This window comes from Alternaria novae-zelandiae (genome assembly GCF_023758075.1).
Source record: "Alternaria novae-zelandiae strain BMP 2774 chromosome Unknown scaffold_9, whole genome shotgun sequence".
Taxonomy (NCBI): Eukaryota; Fungi; Ascomycota; class Dothideomycetes; order Pleosporales; family Pleosporaceae; genus Alternaria; species Alternaria novae-zelandiae.
Window position 1 is genome coordinate 270,016 of NW_026056969.1, and position 16,002 is coordinate 286,017.

The 16,002-nt window shown below is 52.8% G+C and overlaps 7 protein-coding genes across 7 annotated transcripts; 2 read left to right on the forward strand and 5 right to left on the reverse strand.

Moving 5' to 3' along the window:
* Nucleotides 1–175: 175 nt before the first annotated feature.
* Nucleotides 176–2,986, forward strand: J4E88_004975 (uncharacterized protein; the record flags this gene model as incomplete). Its single annotated transcript, XM_049398617.1, has 3 exons — nt 176–1,225; nt 1,358–1,424; nt 2,013–2,986. The coding sequence occupies 3 exons, from the start codon at nt 176–178 to the stop codon at nt 2,984–2,986; spliced, it is 2,091 nt and encodes a 696-aa protein (XP_049255297.1).
* Nucleotides 2,987–3,489: 503 nt separating this feature from the next.
* Nucleotides 3,490–4,701, reverse strand: J4E88_004976 (uncharacterized protein; the record flags this gene model as incomplete). Its single annotated transcript, XM_049398618.1, has 1 exon — nt 3,490–4,701. One exon carries the CDS (start codon nt 4,699–4,701, stop codon nt 3,490–3,492), a length of 1,212 nt encoding a protein of 403 aa, XP_049255298.1.
* A 297-nt stretch (nt 4,702–4,998) lies between these two features.
* J4E88_004977 (uncharacterized protein) lies at nt 4,999–6,604 on the reverse strand (the record flags this gene model as incomplete). The annotated part of the gene is made up of 2 exons (XM_049398619.1): nt 4,999–5,964; nt 6,011–6,604. The coding sequence occupies 2 exons, from the start codon at nt 6,602–6,604 to the stop codon at nt 4,999–5,001; spliced, it is 1,560 nt and encodes a 519-aa protein (XP_049255299.1).
* Nucleotides 6,605–6,980: 376 nt separating this feature from the next.
* On the reverse strand, nt 6,981–8,793 carry J4E88_004978 (uncharacterized protein; the record flags this gene model as incomplete). Its single annotated transcript, XM_049398620.1, has 2 exons — nt 6,981–8,549; nt 8,785–8,793. 2 exons carry the CDS (start codon nt 8,791–8,793, stop codon nt 6,981–6,983), a joined length of 1,578 nt encoding a protein of 525 aa, XP_049255300.1.
* Nucleotides 8,794–9,580: 787 nt separating this feature from the next.
* Nucleotides 9,581–10,742, reverse strand: J4E88_004979 (uncharacterized protein; the record flags this gene model as incomplete). Its single annotated transcript, XM_049398621.1, has 2 exons — nt 9,581–10,289; nt 10,345–10,742. 2 exons carry the CDS (start codon nt 10,740–10,742, stop codon nt 9,581–9,583), a joined length of 1,107 nt encoding a protein of 368 aa, XP_049255301.1.
* Nucleotides 10,743–12,367: 1,625 nt separating this feature from the next.
* J4E88_004980 (uncharacterized protein) lies at nt 12,368–13,771 on the forward strand (the record flags this gene model as incomplete). Its single annotated transcript, XM_049398622.1, has 1 exon — nt 12,368–13,771. The coding sequence occupies one exon, from the start codon at nt 12,368–12,370 to the stop codon at nt 13,769–13,771; it is 1,404 nt and encodes a 467-aa protein (XP_049255302.1).
* A 982-nt stretch (nt 13,772–14,753) lies between these two features.
* J4E88_004981 (uncharacterized protein) lies at nt 14,754–15,254 on the reverse strand (the record flags this gene model as incomplete). Its single annotated transcript, XM_049398623.1, has 1 exon — nt 14,754–15,254. The coding sequence occupies one exon, from the start codon at nt 15,252–15,254 to the stop codon at nt 14,754–14,756; it is 501 nt and encodes a 166-aa protein (XP_049255303.1).
* Between the last annotated feature and the right edge of the window lie 748 nt (nt 15,255–16,002).

Sequence of the window (16,002 nt, forward strand, 5' to 3'; positions counted from 1 at the left end):
TGCAACCATGGTACCGAAAGTCTGCCGCCTTCAGGCATCAAGATCACGTTTTCAGTTCCAGTATATATATATTGCGCTTGGTTTCCCACTCTCATCTCATCTCTACAATTAACTTACTGTTTCCAATCATACTCTACAATTAAACTATTGCAGCAAATACCGAAACTCAGACATCATGACTCTTACCATGATTCAAACCCCAACCGAGTTCGAGGCGGATCAGCTCTACAACGCCATTCACTACTCAGATTTCGCCTATGACTACACAACGGCGGTTTCAGCCTATTTGAAAGACTTTCCTGCTCTCCCCTCCGTTCCGACCACCGAATACTCCTACGCACCAACCTCAATACCTACTTGGTGGCCAGACTTCACGCACAGTACACTTTTGTCAGACATGTCTTATCCAGTCTCACCAAGAGAGTTGAAATCTCTCATCGAAGCCGAATTACACCAAGGTCTCACGCAGTCAGCTATCCTCCAGCATTGGATGAAGAGATCTGGGAGCGAAATCCCGCTTGGCAGTGCCGCTGCAGCCGCAGCACTCCAAGACGCTATTATCGTGGCCTCTGATGCCGAGTGGTACGAGCACGATGACCATTTCATCACGGAACTCGGGATATCTGTTCTCGATCCGCGTTCCGTGCCACAACCATTTTCCTCATCACCATGGGGTATTCTCACCAGCATGGAGAACTACCACGTGCGCATCAAACCACACGCACATCTCACCAACAAAGACCTCTGCGAAGGGCATCCAAATGCCTTTCAATTCGGCAGCACAACCTTTGTCAGCGTGAACGAAGCGACAGAAATGCTGCGCAGCGTTTTCACCCGCCGAGACATATACGGCAATCTACGTCCAATAATCTTCGTCGGCCATGCCGTCTCGAATGACTACGAAGTCATAAAATCGCGCTTTGGTCTCGACCTTGAAGAACTCGGCACCATCGTCGCAACAATCGACACGCAAGTGCTGGCCGTAGAACACGGCCTCGTAAACCCATCCCGCAAGATCCGCCTCGCGCACCTCCTCGCCGAATACGACATCAAAGAACCATACCTTCACAACGCCGGCAACGACATCGTATGCACCATGATCGCCGCCTTCCTCATGCTTTGTCCACCCCCTGCAGCCCCGCTCAACAAACTCCATTACGTAGACATCAAAGCGCAACTCCGCGACGCGGGTCAAACCGCCATCAAAGAAGGCCGCGGATATGGCGTCACACGTTTTTGTGAGAAGTGTGATTCCCATCACCACACCGCACCATACTGCCGCGTGAGCGTCTGGCACTGTGAACACTGCGAAAAAGACCCTCTGACACGACATATGGCGTATACTCATAATTCGCAGAAATGCATTCATGTAGTCAAGCAGGCTGCGCTGATCAAGAAACAGGGCAGCATGGGCTATGGACAGGGTGGGTCGAAGCGCTCGAGTAGTCCTAATGCTGTGCCGTGTGAGTTTTGTATTGAGAGTACGGATCCGAGACGGTATTGTAATGAGAATGCCTATGGGCACAAGACGGGGGATTGTGCCTGGCGGAGATAGAAAATATGAGAAAATCAGATTAAAATATTTTTAGCTTGTGTTCTCCAATTCATGTGATATGTTGGTGTGTGTAGGGTGTCCAGGTTTGTGATGTTGCTCATTGCAGACTGTCTGTTGCGTATGGTTTCTGCGAGTTGAGGAAGGCGTGGATAGCTCATCGACGAATGGACTGTCATCGTCGATGCGCATGTATTGTTTAAGTAGATATCGGGTCGATCGAAAGTAGCTGTGCGCAGGTCCTGTTCTCGTCGCGAGACAGGTTTCGTTGGGTGGAAAGTTGCAGCGTGTCTGTCTTCCAAGGTTAGCGATGTCGCACAGCGTTGACGCGGTGACGTGAGAAGCGAACAAACATCCCTGCGTCCCTGCCTACGCGCCTTTCTTCAAATCTGACATGTACCTTCTGGATGTGACACCTCCCATCCCAATCACTTTTGCACACCTTCCGCTTTCCATTCAGCCTTGTTCTCTTACGTCTTCGACGCACTACCGCTGCTTGCCGACAAGCTCCAGCATCTCTACACGCTTGTGTTACCTCATCGACCTGTCTCAGCGTTCACAGTCATGTCTTACCGCGCCTTTCACGACATGCCCACCGAGCTTATCGAGGCCGCCGCAGGCTATATGGACGACGCAGACCTTCTGTCCTTTCGCTTGACATGTAGACATGCAGACGCGAAGACTCTACGCGTAGTCGGCAAGCGCTTCTTCTCCAGCCTCAAGACTACTCTGATGGCGTCCAATCTCGAGAAGCTCGACGGCGTCTCTCGAAGTGCGCGACTAGCCAAATACGTTCGGAACATCCGGATCGAAGACGACCAACTGGAGGTTGTATCATCTATGCCCTCGGGCGAAGGCAATTGTCTAGATCCACGGGAGCTAGCGATGTTGAGAGCGAGGCATCGCAGATGGCTGCGCGAAACAATGGTCGTCCCTGAGGTGGACAAGACCGCCGTTGCCAAATTGAAGGCCATAATCGAAGAACGCCTTTTGTCTCTGGATACCCTTGCTATTCACTACTCTGACACTAGAGATGTGGAGAAAGCTACGGAAGCTACCATCGCTCTCGCTCAAGAGATCGTTCTAGACGGGAAACTTGCCAGTACCGCATTCTCAGTCTACCTCAGTTCCCGAGGGCTTTCCTGGGTAGGAGCCGTCTTGACTCTGTACTTTGATCGATCCAGAGAAGGCTTGGATAACAGACTGCTTCAGGATGTGGGATTGCAGCTGTTGTCCGGTGGGCCTCCGCCGGACTACCTGCTTACCGCAGTTTCCGAGTGCACGCAAAGGTTGGGACATCTCCGAATGGAGTGCACAGGACCGCAATACGCCCTACTTGTCGGCCTCGTGTACCAAGGAAGGCGCCTGCCCAAGCGGACAATCCTGCGGTTTTCGTCGTCAAAGGCGTTTCGACAATTTTACAGGACATCCTGACGAGTGTTGGTCTTACACACGTCTCCGTGGTCTCCGTGTCACGACCGGAAGACTTCTTGCGCGAAGTGTTGGACGAATACCCACAATGGCAGACTTGGCAAGTAAGGATTGCTTTGACCCTGCGCGGATCGATGGGGGAACTGGACAACATGTTTCTTTCTACTACTTGGAGGGGCACTAGTATCCTAGTCGGCAACTTTTGTATCCTTTGAACTATACAGATCGTGGCACTGTATGCCAGAATCTACGCAGTAGAGTAGTACGATGGCGGCATGTATTTTGGTATTCACGAAGTCGCGCCTCAGACAACTAAGAGATCTCTGTCACTGTATCAGGCGCCTTAAATTCGAGCCCTTTTCCGTCTCAACCAATCGTGGACAGGTAGCGGGGGTTTGTACATGTCTCGACACGTATAGCGTGCCGTTGACAAAGTTCCATAGGTCCGAAACTCTTATCTATCAAAGCGACCATTCTCAACATACCGCTCTCACCAATCATCCCACCTAAACAACCCCCATAACCCCCTCCATCCACGGATAAACCGTGCCATTCGCCTCCGGATACCCCATATGCAGCCTCCCCTGCATAAACCGCATCTCCTTCGGACTCCCATACTCCGCCAGCAACATACTATCCTCAACAGGCATACACCCATCCAACACGCCATTCACTAGCAACAACCTACAACTGCTCACACCCATCCCTACAACAGCCACACCCTCGCCCTTCCCGCTCACGAGCGAGAACTCGTCTTGGCACTTCTCTTTCATCTCGTCAAAGGAGGAATAGCCGTATTTCTGGATATACGCTTCCTCGAGACCGAACGGGTATTCGTGTTTGGCGATTTGAGACAGCCATTCCGAACCGATGTAGTGGTGGGTGCCTGCGCCGTGGCCGACGCTGCCGAGGAGTTGGGTACGGTGCGTGTGCGCGAGGCGGATGGCGTAGTAGCCGCCGGCTGAGAGACCCCATGCGATGACCTTCTTCTCGTTCAGATACGGTGTTTCGCGGATCCAGTCTAGAATGCTGGTGAAGAGGCGGTCCGGGGAGAGCGGATCGCGCTTGTTGGCGGGACAGTCGACGGTTGTGCCGGGTATGTCGCAGATTACGGTTGCCCAGCCACGGTTTAGATGCTCTTGGGTGCGCTCCGTGTTGTCGGGGCGGTGGCCGTCTAGGCCGGTGATGAGGAGGACGGTGGGGAAGGGGCCGGAGCCGGTGGGTTTGCGGATGTAGAGAGGAATAGAAGTGCCGTCGCCGTTGGAGGCTTGTTTGTGGGGTATTACGACTTCTTCGAGGGGGATGTCCCATAGTTGTGCGCCGCGGAAGTAGACTTCCTTTTGCTCTTCGAAGACCTTCTTCTTGAGCTCGGTGCCGATGTAGGGGAATCGAGCGAGTCTGTATACGGCGTTTGCGTTTAGGTAGAGCTTCTTCGCTGCCTCTTTGTCCTTGCTTTCCAACTCTTTGGCTTCCTTCGCTAGGCGTTGCGCTGTTGGCAAGAAGGCGTTGGTGTATGCATCGTCGTAAGGGTCGTTGATGTTGTTGTCGATGAGGTGTTTGAAGATTGGTTCGAAATCTTCAAACTTGCCATCGTGGAAAGGGTAAACGCCTTTGGTGCAGGGAAACTTCCAACGTTGTTCCCAGAGTTTCTGAATACTGCCGCGATGTCCGTATTCCTTGGTGAAGAGGTCTCCGAGGATCCAATTTCCGTTAGGCATGATGCAAATCTTTTGATCGAAGGAATGTGCAAGGGTATAGTTTAGACAGACTGCCAGCTGTTTGCATGTCGTCGTTGCGCATACAAGCGTTGTATATACATGGACGTTTCGGGATCGGCGGGGCCGGCTCGCCAGTTGTTTCAGGCCCGTCCGGACGGACCCCCGCAAAATGAACTACGGCTTCCCGTAGTCTGCATCAACCAAACGTACGTTAAAACTTCCGATGAAGCTGACGTTGATCTACATGGATGGTGCGACAAAGTGGCAAGACCCTGAATGCAGGCACGCGGATATGCATTATTGCCCGGGAAACTCTTCTGCCTCTTCCTCCTCTGCTTTACGCTTCACGTACTCTCTGAGAACATGCACAAGTCTCATCCTACCGTCTTGCCTCTCAAACACCTGTGCGTGGTCTACAGTAGGCCACCAAATCGTCTCTGTGCCGTGGCCTCTCCACTCGGAGTCCTTCCAGGTTCTGTCCTCGCCCTTGAGGTCAGCACCATTGAGGTACTTCCCGATGGTCTCGGTGTCAACTATCAGATCCCTGCCTCCGAGGCTGACAGTTACATCGCGGTCTTTGAGGTCCTCCTTCCACAGTATGTTTTGTGCCCAGAAGAACTGGCGCGCCAGGGTTTGCGCAACCATCATGTCGGTAGAAGCGAAGTAATAGAGCTGGTGCTCGTTCGCGCCTTTCGGTCGACGCGCGGTAAAGTTGTACGCCACGTCGGGAAGATGTAACAGGAATGTAACAGGGTCGATGAAGACCATCGGGCCGATTTTGGCAGTGGTGATGGGGTCCCGAAGAAGGTGGGTAGAGATGACGGAGCCGTAAGAGTGACTTGCGAGTACAACTTTGTCGAAAGCATGGCGTTCCAGAATCATGTTGATCTGGCGACAAATGTCGTCTTTATCGGGAATCGCCCCAGTGATGCGGAAGCTGACAGGCATGATTTCCACAGCAATAATACCGACCTGACCATCTTGTGCCGCAAGCGGATCGTGCTTGTTTATCTCGTTCAAGAACTCGACGTATGGGTGCAGGCCGATGCCGATGCCGTGTACGAAGAGAACGGGTAGTCGCGTCTTCGAGGTGTGTGGTCGGTACCAGTAACTCAGATCAGGCGCGGATGAGATGTTGCGCGTAGTGAAATTGGCGAGTCGCAGTGGGAAGATGGCCAGCGAGGAGCGAAGGTGGGTGCGAAACAACATAAAGCCGTAGTAGCGCAGACGAGCGGCGGTGAGGGTATCGACCAGCATGACGATCTGTCGCCATCAGTATCACATATAATCTCAAGACCAGCAGACATACCATATACCACAGAAACGGCCGATGCGCCATGTTGACTTGGTCGATAGTCAGGCGCAAGCTCTTTGCGCTGCCCATGCCAGGCGCCAGCTTCCTCCCTAGCATCGTCTCTATGCCATCCGCATACTCGTTGAGCTCGTCGTCCTCAGCATTGGTTTCTTCCGGGTGCGCCTGCCGCCTCTTCCTCCGCTCCTCATCGCTCTCGGTGCCGCGGTTCAGCAGCGCCCACGCAAAGAACTCGCGCACATTCTCGCGTCGTATTTCGCCCGGTCTCGCGCCCAGAAACCACCTGCTGACGTAGTACTCGGGGTGCGGGATCTTATCCCAGCATCGCCAGAAGAGCTCCTTCCTCTCCTCCTTCTCGAGGGGCGGCGGGTGTTGCGCGGAGGCTTGAAGCGCGCGCTTGCGGGGCAGGTAGACGAGCAGCCAGAAGGCGGTCTCGATGATGCTCCACGTGAGGAGGAAGCGACGGAAGGCCGAGTGCGGGGGCTCTGCGATGCTGAAAGAGACCCAGAAGATGCTGAAAGGCGTGATGGCGCGGAATCCCAGGATGCACGTCCTGATGAGCAGGTACTTGGGGAGGGTGTTTTCGATCATGGCGGTAGTGCGACAGGATATTAGGTATCAGGAAGTCAACCGCACCCCATCAAAAGGCATGGCGGGGGTATTATCGTTATCATGGTCGAAGTTGTTGACGGCTACACGGCAGGGTTGCTGCTTACAGCCCGCCGATGACGCAGCTGCCTGCTGCTTTCTTTGGCTTAGTCAGCAGCGCATCACACTTCTCGCAACCAACACCGTATTCGGCAGAGTGTACATTCATCCTATATTGTCCGCATCTATGCTAGACCCAGGGTATCTTCAAGGCGTTTTCAGCCGTCATCTGAACTTCCAAAAGCAACTAGTCACCTCCCGGCCTGTTCAAAGCGCCGCCAGTCTAACGCCGAAACACCTGTGCAGTCCTTCTGCCATCTCAACCTTGGTTGTATCCTCCCTGTCCTCCACGTGGAGGGTATCCACCACGACCGCGACCAAACGAAACGTTGCCATAGCCGCCTTGGCCGAGATGCCCGCCAAACCCCCTGACAGAAGGGTGTCCTCCAGGGCCTGGCGGGGCGAAGCCATGTCCACCAGGGGAGTCGAAGTACTGTCGGAGACTGTCATAGTTCATGGTAGAACCAGATGGACGAGTGGTACCACGACGTGACATGGGACGACCCCAGTTGGAGTAGAGCCCCCCACGATGCGGATTCTTGGTCTTTGGTTTCTTGAGGGCCCGAGCGATAGCGTCCTTCTCACGCCGAATGAGCGCTTTCTTGTTGGCTACACAGATGCAATGCTCGGTGACGTGTTCCTTTCCTGGCTCGATATTGCAATTGTTCTCCTCGCACTCATCACAATGAAGGTCTGTAGCTGTGCAATCTGGCTTCATGTGGCCGATAGTGCCGCACTTGAAGCAGTACTTCTCAACGCCACCGAGGCTATCATCGAAGTTCGCCACACTATGGCGCTCCAGATCTTCGGCCACTTGCTCCATGCTCTTGTGTGCGAACTTCTTGCACTTGTGTCCACCCAAAACGATTTGGAATGCGGAGATCAACGTACGAGCGGCGTCGTTTGCCGCCGTGTGGGAATCACGATGCTCGAAGGAGAGCTCTTCGACCATACGCCTGAGACCAACCTGCTCGTTCCTCGGCATCATCCAGTAACCTTTGTCACGAACCAGGAGCTGGGTGTCGATGTAGCGGACCACGGTACCGATTGGCTCCATGTCGAAAGCAATAGCCTTGGACTTGAGGTTGTTCAGATCGTGTCCGACGTCGTGGCCGAGAACGACGATGGGGAAGTTACCCTTGAGGTCGGGGAAGTAACCCTTGAGGCGGGGGACGTCACTGATGGGTTGGACAAAGAGGTCGGTCAGGATCTGACGCGCCTCGGCGAAGGTGACGAACCGGCCTCGGCCGAAGCGGTTGCCTTCGACTCCCCGCGATGCTGGATTCTGATTCGGGAGATGGGACGTCTCGATGGTGCGTAGGAGGTAGAAGCGGACTTCCTTCATCAGGTTCTCCCCATGATCACCGAAGTCTTTAGTGGCCACAATAGGCAATACATCTTGACGACCGAAGGTAGCGATGCCGACCTCGGTGGTCTCGTCCGTATTGTTCGACCAGTGCTCACAGTCAATACAGATGACGATAATGTGGTTGGCGAGGTCCTTGGCGATTTCGGGGATGTTCTTGACGAGCCTGCCTCCGACGCAGTGCTCCCACACTTCAAGGTCGCTGGCTTCTTTGAACCGGGCCTCGAGCGCGATGATCCTGGGGTCTCGAGCATCAGGTGTAGCGCTTATACTGACTGCGTTGAAGCTGGCTACAAGCGCGGCGACCGCGGGATCTTGAGCATCAGGTTGAGTACTTGGAGGCGGGGCAGCGGTGACGGGGACCGGTCCACCTTGGGTGTTCTGGGACATAGCGGTGTCGCTTAAGAGAGGTAGAGTACTGGGATGCGGTGAGTATCCCATGGCGGTGGGCGAGTCCGCTGTCTGCAGAGGTACGAAGTCAGTATATGTGTCATATGCACTTCGTACAGTCAGAACTTACCTTACGTAGTATGTCGTGCGCGTGGGCAATCTGAAGTCGACGATGTCGCTCGGGTTGAATGTAGTCGCGGGTTCTAGTTGCGAAAAGACAAGTAGAGAGTGCGGCGGAGACCAGAGGGGTAGGTACAAGAAACGCCGAATGTATAGGTGTGAACGGTCACTAGGCCAAGGTGAGCACGTATTTCATTGATCTGGTCAGTGAGCGTGAGCGTGAGCGATCTTGTGCCTTGGCCCGCCCCCGCCGCGCAAACAGGGTCGTCGTGGAGGGGCGGTAGTGAAAGTGAAGGAGGAGGAAAATCTTGGTGAAAAGTCGTTGGATATATGCTCGCAATCTGTAGATGGCAAATCTGTCGGCAATGGCAGCGTACTTATAAGTTGTGGCCTCAGCTCACCTGAAGTAGCGGATCATGGGTTCAATATCAGTCTCCCATGGCTATGTCCACTGGAGCGGATTAAGAGACTTATACTAAAAGAGCTATCCAAGGTACGACCCACACGATTGTCAAACAGCCAATCTCGTGCTTGCTAGAGCTACGCCTACACACCGACGTGTCCTCTCTACGAGCTAAGCTTTGCGGTATTGCACCGCTTCGATATCCTACGCCAATCGCACGTGACAACGTTGTGTCGCAAGCTCTTTTGCTGACGATGCTTCTCTTTTGCGAGAAGACCTGACTGTATGGGTACAAATGGATTTCGGAAGTTGTGAGTCGCTCGTTGCGATGGGTCATCAACGTCGTATCGAAATGTCGAAAAAGACGGTCACCTACACGAATTCTTGTATGAATATTGCATTCTTGGATCACCTATAGTGGATAATATCTCTATCTGGACCAACATCGGACATCCTCAGAAACACCCAGGCAAATTTCAGAAGGTCGAAGTACAAAGTATCCTACAGTGTGGAGATATGCCAAGAATTGCGGTCGTCACAGGGTGCCATACTCTCTCAGTCTGACACACTACTTACACGTCTAGAAATCTGCAAGATCAAGCGCAGCCACCGCATTGGCGACTTTCTCGATCGAGGAAACCTCAGGACCTTTCATAGCATACGAGATGCAGCGCTCAGTCATATGAGTGCCCTTGGCCTGCTTGCGCTTGTCTGACTGTGAAGACGCACAGTGGTCACACTTGACCTTCGCGTAGCAAAGCTTGCCTTGATAATTCCTCTTGGTATGGCCATACTTGCCACAACGGAGACAAAAGAGGTCACTGCCCCAGCCCCACTGTTGCTGCTGACTAAGCAACTCAATGGTATCAACGACCTCCTGCAGGTTACGGCCGGCTTCGGGCTTGAACTCGGGAGGGAGCACCATCTGAATAGCAGCAATGAGCGTCATAGCTGCGTCGTTGCTAGCGGTATGAGCATTCCGATAAGAAAAGCCACACATGCCGACGAGGGTGCTAAGACCGATCTTGTTACCGCCCCAGGAATCGTATTTGCACTCCTTGGCGAGGTACTGGGTGTCGATGATTTTGACAACCGTACCGAGAGCCATGGCGTTGAAACCCAGCGTGGAGTTCAACATGGCCATGTCGCCAGACAGAGCATGGCCCATGACGACGACAGGGCAGAAGCCTTTCGAAGCATCTGTGTGGTCGACGGGCCATTGAAACATCGCGGTGAGCATTTCCTTGGCCTCGGACTTGGTGAGGAAACGGGTAGTGCCGAAGCGGTTGCTGCGTTACTGTTAGCCGACGTCCTTTATTCTAGGAAGAAAGAGATGATACTTACGCTTCAGGATCTCCAGGACACCACTTCAAGTTTAACAAGTGCGCATTTTCGAGAACACGCGCATGATAGAAGTACACCTGCTTCAGCAGGTCCTCACCATGCATACCCGGACCTGCCAGAGCGCGCATATCGCGAGAGTCAAACGTGGACACGCCGATCTCGGTCAGCGCGCTCTGCTTGCACTCCCAGTTCTCTGTGTCGAAGTTGACGACGATCATGTTCTTGGCGGAGGGTGGCACGCCGTCGAGACTTGAGAGACCGAGACAGTGCGCGAGGACTGCGCGGCTGGACTTGCTGGCGAGGGCGAGCTCGAGCTGCGCGTTCGGGGAGAGGGGCGGAGGGGAGGAGGAGTCGTTGGAATCGCGGCTGGGGGAGCGGGAATAGCTTGAGTCGGACATTTTTGTCGATCTCAAGAGCTAGTAATGTCAGTCAGTCTTGTTTATTGAACCGGGCTTCAAAGACTTACAGGTATGATCTGGTAGGGAAAGGGGGTGGTCGACTGCTCAGTCTCGCTGATCAACTTCTCTGAGAGTTGAGACTTTTTCTCAACGGTGATTCGTTTCTCTTCGGCAGATTTCCCACGTATTTATACAAGCTTAGTGCTGGGAGTAGGCTCGTGCTGTATCACGATAGTCTAGCACACTGCCAAGGGTGAATGTGATGCAGGGGGGCTGCCTGGGTACTGTGACGTAAAAGAAGGGCGGTGGTTTTGACCAGAATAGTGAAGAGAAGGCTCCAGAGTTCTTAGTAGGCTGCAACGTCTGTCGAGATGTTGGCACGAAAGGAGAGTTGGTAGTTGTGTTGTGTCGAAGTGTTGCACAACTGAGTGTGGACTCCAAATTTTAATAATCTGATAAGATGGTGGTAGCGAGAATTTTTTAACTTTGGTTATGCAAATATATGACTACAGTACGAACAAGAGACCAACCAGATGTCTGATAATTGCGTACTCGAAACGTAACTCTGATATATCATACTATGGTCGGCATTCGCCGTCAAACCGTTCTACGCAGCGCGAGGCGAGCCAGTCAGGACTTCAGCAATCCAAATCACCATCTTGGAAAGAGATATATGGGATCGAAAAGCAAAGCGGTGGCAACAATCGACAATTCCAAGTCCATAAGGTTTCTTGTGATGCGTTCGCGCTTGTAGCCAAGGACCTTAACCCAATACATTAACACTTGCTTGTTCAGCGTGTTTTTTCGTGTAACAGTGCTAACGCAAGCTCTTTTGTGCGAGACATGAGTTTATTAGCACAGACGAGTCCTCACAGTACGTATGGATCTTTCCTCATATGCCTGATCGATGCGCAGACGAATGAATACGCAGCATGATGAACAACACTGCCGGAGTCGAAAGAACTGAGTTCCATGTCATACTCAAATATCATTTTAGAGATTTACGTTATTTTTAGCGCGCAGCGTTGAAATGCTTAGCATCAGTCCCGAAGTCTGCTTGTGAGCCTAGGTTCACGATACAATCGTGCGCCACCTGCCGGCGACTGTCCACCCCTAGCCTAAAATTGCTACTACTGGTTCGATACACGCTTGGGCAGTGTAAGATAGGGATACATGCTCCATTAGTAGACCCGTGCCAGCATGTAACCGAAAGCCGATACAAGTCGTTTGGAGATGTCATTTGTGGGAATGCAAGCGTCAGATGAGGGATGAGGTTTTTTGGGTGATGTCATGGGACCGGCCGCACGTGGCGGGCCGTGCGCGCATCGCTGTTCCTGCCCCGTCACTGGACGCATCACCACTGTACCTTCATTCCTAGACTTGCGTGTTCCAACACTGTCTTCTAATGTCTACGACAACGACTTTAACACTTTACTCTTATGCAGCATTTCCTCTATATCGTTCTATTGTACCTTGATTGAAGATCGGCGGCTCTCCACAAGCTTCCCCGCATTCCACCTGCAGCGAGTCAGGCCAACTCCACGTGTTCGCAGCAAAGGTTGCGAAGTACCTCGCGCATGGATACCTCGTCTCCTCTCTCTCGCATCGATACACTAGTATCAGATATGCCGTTGGAGAAAGACAGTAATGCCGACGTCGCTCTACGCGACAGACTGAGTGCGCTGCCCGATGAGCTGCTGCTCCACATCTTCGAGGCGGTTGGTTGCCTCTCCAGACGCGACCTCTGCAACGTATCGCGCGTCAACAAACGATGCCACCGCCTCAGTGACGCCGTCTTATATAAGAGCATTCTGTTCGAAACTCCAGAGCTGCACCTCACATTCAGCGAGTCATTGAGTCGTCGCCCGCGCCGCGGCTCAGCCATCCATGAAATCAAGCTTGCCTACCCATCTTCGGAGCTGTCGCAACTGGCGCTTGATGCGCCTGTCGCCGGTTCATACCTGGATCCCAAGCGCTCAGATAGCCTCTCACGGACTTTATCGATAATGTCAAATTTAGAGAAGCTCGATATTTCCGTCCCCGACGTGCTCCTACACGGTATCGGTACCTTGTTCAACGGACCCTTCGACCTCGCCTGCTTGAAGTCCTGCTCACTATTCTACCAATGCGCTAATGATGCTTACTGGGACCTTCGCGAGAACATACATATCTTCGCCCATCCTACGCTGGAAACCTTGACGATCCGCAGAGCTAAGCTAGACGAGAAGGGCTTCGATCACATTGAGCGGCCGCACATGACTGCGCTCAAACAACTTCACTTGATCGAATGCGATATTAACGACGACTCACTTGGAGATCTCCTCGAACTACCGGAAGCGCTAGAGGAATTTGTCATGACGCAAACAGAAGAACCGGAGCCAGAACTGGAAGAAAGCTCTGATAACGTTGGGGACTATATCCTGGCTGCTCAGTCACAAGCCGAGTTTTTGAAGAGCATAACGATCGATCACCCAACGCTTACCGGACGCAAGGTACTACGTATGCGCGAGTTTGCAGCGCTCAAGACGTTGCGCCTGAACTGGGATTACCAGCTATTTGGAAAGTCATCTAAGAAACCGCGTCTTCATTCCGTTGGTCTCCCGCCGGTTATGGACACACTCGAGTTCTTCAACGAACTAGGAAGCGACGCTGAGGTCACAGACCTTTTGTTGGCTACCATCGAGCAGAAGGATATTGTTGCTAGGAATTGGAAGACTTTGGTTGTGGTTGAGGGCGAAGACGGAGTATCGAGGGAAATCAAGAACGCGTGCAAGACAGCCGGGCTACAGTTGGACATCATTGGGGCTATGGATGAGGATACCGAATCAGAAAATGAATCAGAAACCAAATCGGACGGCGAATCAGAGAACGGATCGCAAGGCAAATTCTGGGCAAAGCCGGATGCCAGGACCCAGATATCGGAAAGCGAATCGGAGAGCGAATCTGAGGACGAGGCAGGCTATAGGGTGAACAGGGACATTGAGTCAGATAACGATGAGAGCATTTCAGGTCCTCGTCGTTTTATGTGAAGGGCAACACTTGCTCATCTAGCGGAGCTTACATGACGTGTTGCGAACCTGTTTAGACCACACTGGCGACGTCTTAGAGCTTGGGAATGCATATAGACTTGGCTTCATGCGCCATATTATACCAGCCCATTACTGCAATACCAGCGTATACCTCCCTTTCATAACAATCTTCACTTTCCGGCCATTACCCGTATTCTTACTCGTCCTTGCAACTGCTCTCCTCTTCTTCGAGCGCCTCTTTGCTCGTCTCTTGTCTTCCGCGTTATCTTCATCAACCTGGTTCCTTCGCCTCCTGCTATCTCTCCAGCCCTCTACGTACAGCCAGATCTGTCGCAATACACAAATAAACACCATTACGATATGTTCCGCTTTGAGTTTGACATGTGCGGCGGGTATGTAGGAGATATTTGGCCTAGGTATAGAGGCGAGTAGGGTTACTGGCAGGGATGCTATACGCGCGAGCGCGGTAGTGGTGCTGTTCAACATCGGGAGACTTAGGTGGGTTTATGGCTTACGATGGGAATAGCAAGGATAGCTTTGCATTTGGCGTAGTATATATGTAGTCTTCAACACGTCTCCGGAAATCACAGAGTTCCGCATCATAGCAAGGCTTGGAGATATTCAATGTATCTTCAAGTATCCACGTACATCCAGTAAGGCTGTGAAGTACACCCGGACCATCTATGTCATATTCCCCCATACCTCATGACAACAGCCAGGTGATGTCGATCACTTAACAACACTTCAACCGTGGAAGCCCATCATACCCCCTCGTCCCCTCGCTCCGCCACCACGTCCTCGACCACGTCCTCGATGACCCCGGTAGCCGCCACGTCCATGACCTCGGCCTTGGCCTTGTGGAGCAGGCCGGTAGCTATTGACCCTGTTCCGCATCTTGCGGATGCTGTAGTTGACGTCCTCAAGCCGAATCACGAAATCGCCAGCCATAACCACCGAAGCAGCAATATCTTCAAGCGCCTTGTTAGCACCGCATTCCCTTCTCAAGTTTCGAAGACATCTCACCCTCATCCTCAGTATTACCAGGAACATCATTCCGCTCTTTCATGTGCTTGATGATGAACGCGATGGCTTCCAATTTGAAACCAGTGCGTGTCATATCCGCCAGACGGCTGAGCGCGGAGATGAGTGCTAGACCCCAGTTGTGGCAGTCTGGATCGGGGAGGTACTGGATTGGGAACGGGGTAGCCATGGAGCGGAATTCCCAAGCGGCACCTGCGGACGCCAGGAGGCGGGTGATTGTGGCCTTGGTGTCTGGGGGGAGGGTGGTGAAGTCGTGGAAGGTGGGGCTGTTGTCGATGAAGTAGTCCTCGGCTTCATCGTCCGCTGCGTTGGTGTGGTCTTCGGGGTCGGCCATCTGGGTGTCCTCCATCGCGTTTTCGGTCTCGTTGGCGGCTATGGTATTGCCGGTGATGGGGTCCACGGTGATGGGTACAGGGGCGTTGCTGGCGTCGATGAGGTCCATAGTGACGGTTGTTGAGGTGTTGATGTGTTGTGGGTAGTACAATTGATTGATACGAGCTTGAGTGTTGTCAAGATAGCTTGTGTCGATTGTCAAGCCGGGATGTAGGATTGATCGAGGTATAGTCGTCGTGGATCTATATATGCAGACTGGCAAGGCGCTAATCAGGAAGTCGCAGTGAAGGAGCCTTGATGGTGTGTATATGCTAGCGATTCGCTGATCGTAAAGTCGCGGTGACGGGCTCCCTCACTGCGAAAGCGAGACAATGTCGTAGTTCCTCCATTGTTACTCCTATTCCGTGGCCGAAACGCGCTCGTAAAGCTCATGTAGATAGCTCTGTTTTTATAGTTGCCTAGAATTCGTCGTTTGCTCGTACACTGTTTCCGTGATCTTAATCACGTTGCTGGGCCTCCTGACGTCTTCATTTGAACATGGCTTGCATGCGCGCAAACGCCGACTTTTTTTGTTGCTGCGGTTGCTCCATCGCAAAACCTCCAGCTCTATCGTTCCCGTGATTATTCACCATAGCGTTCGCGGGTAGTTCGATAGGATCGCTATTGTCGACCGTTGGCTATAACAGATCAGCTTCCCTTCTCCTAGCGCAATGTTTCCATCAAGAACAGTACTCACTGCTGCCATATAGCCATCAATCTGCTGCGGTTGGGTACATTCAGGCCTCCCTTCTCCTTGCAACTCCTGCGGTCCATTGTGTTTGTATTGGTCTCCATGCAGCTCCATGGGTACATGCCCT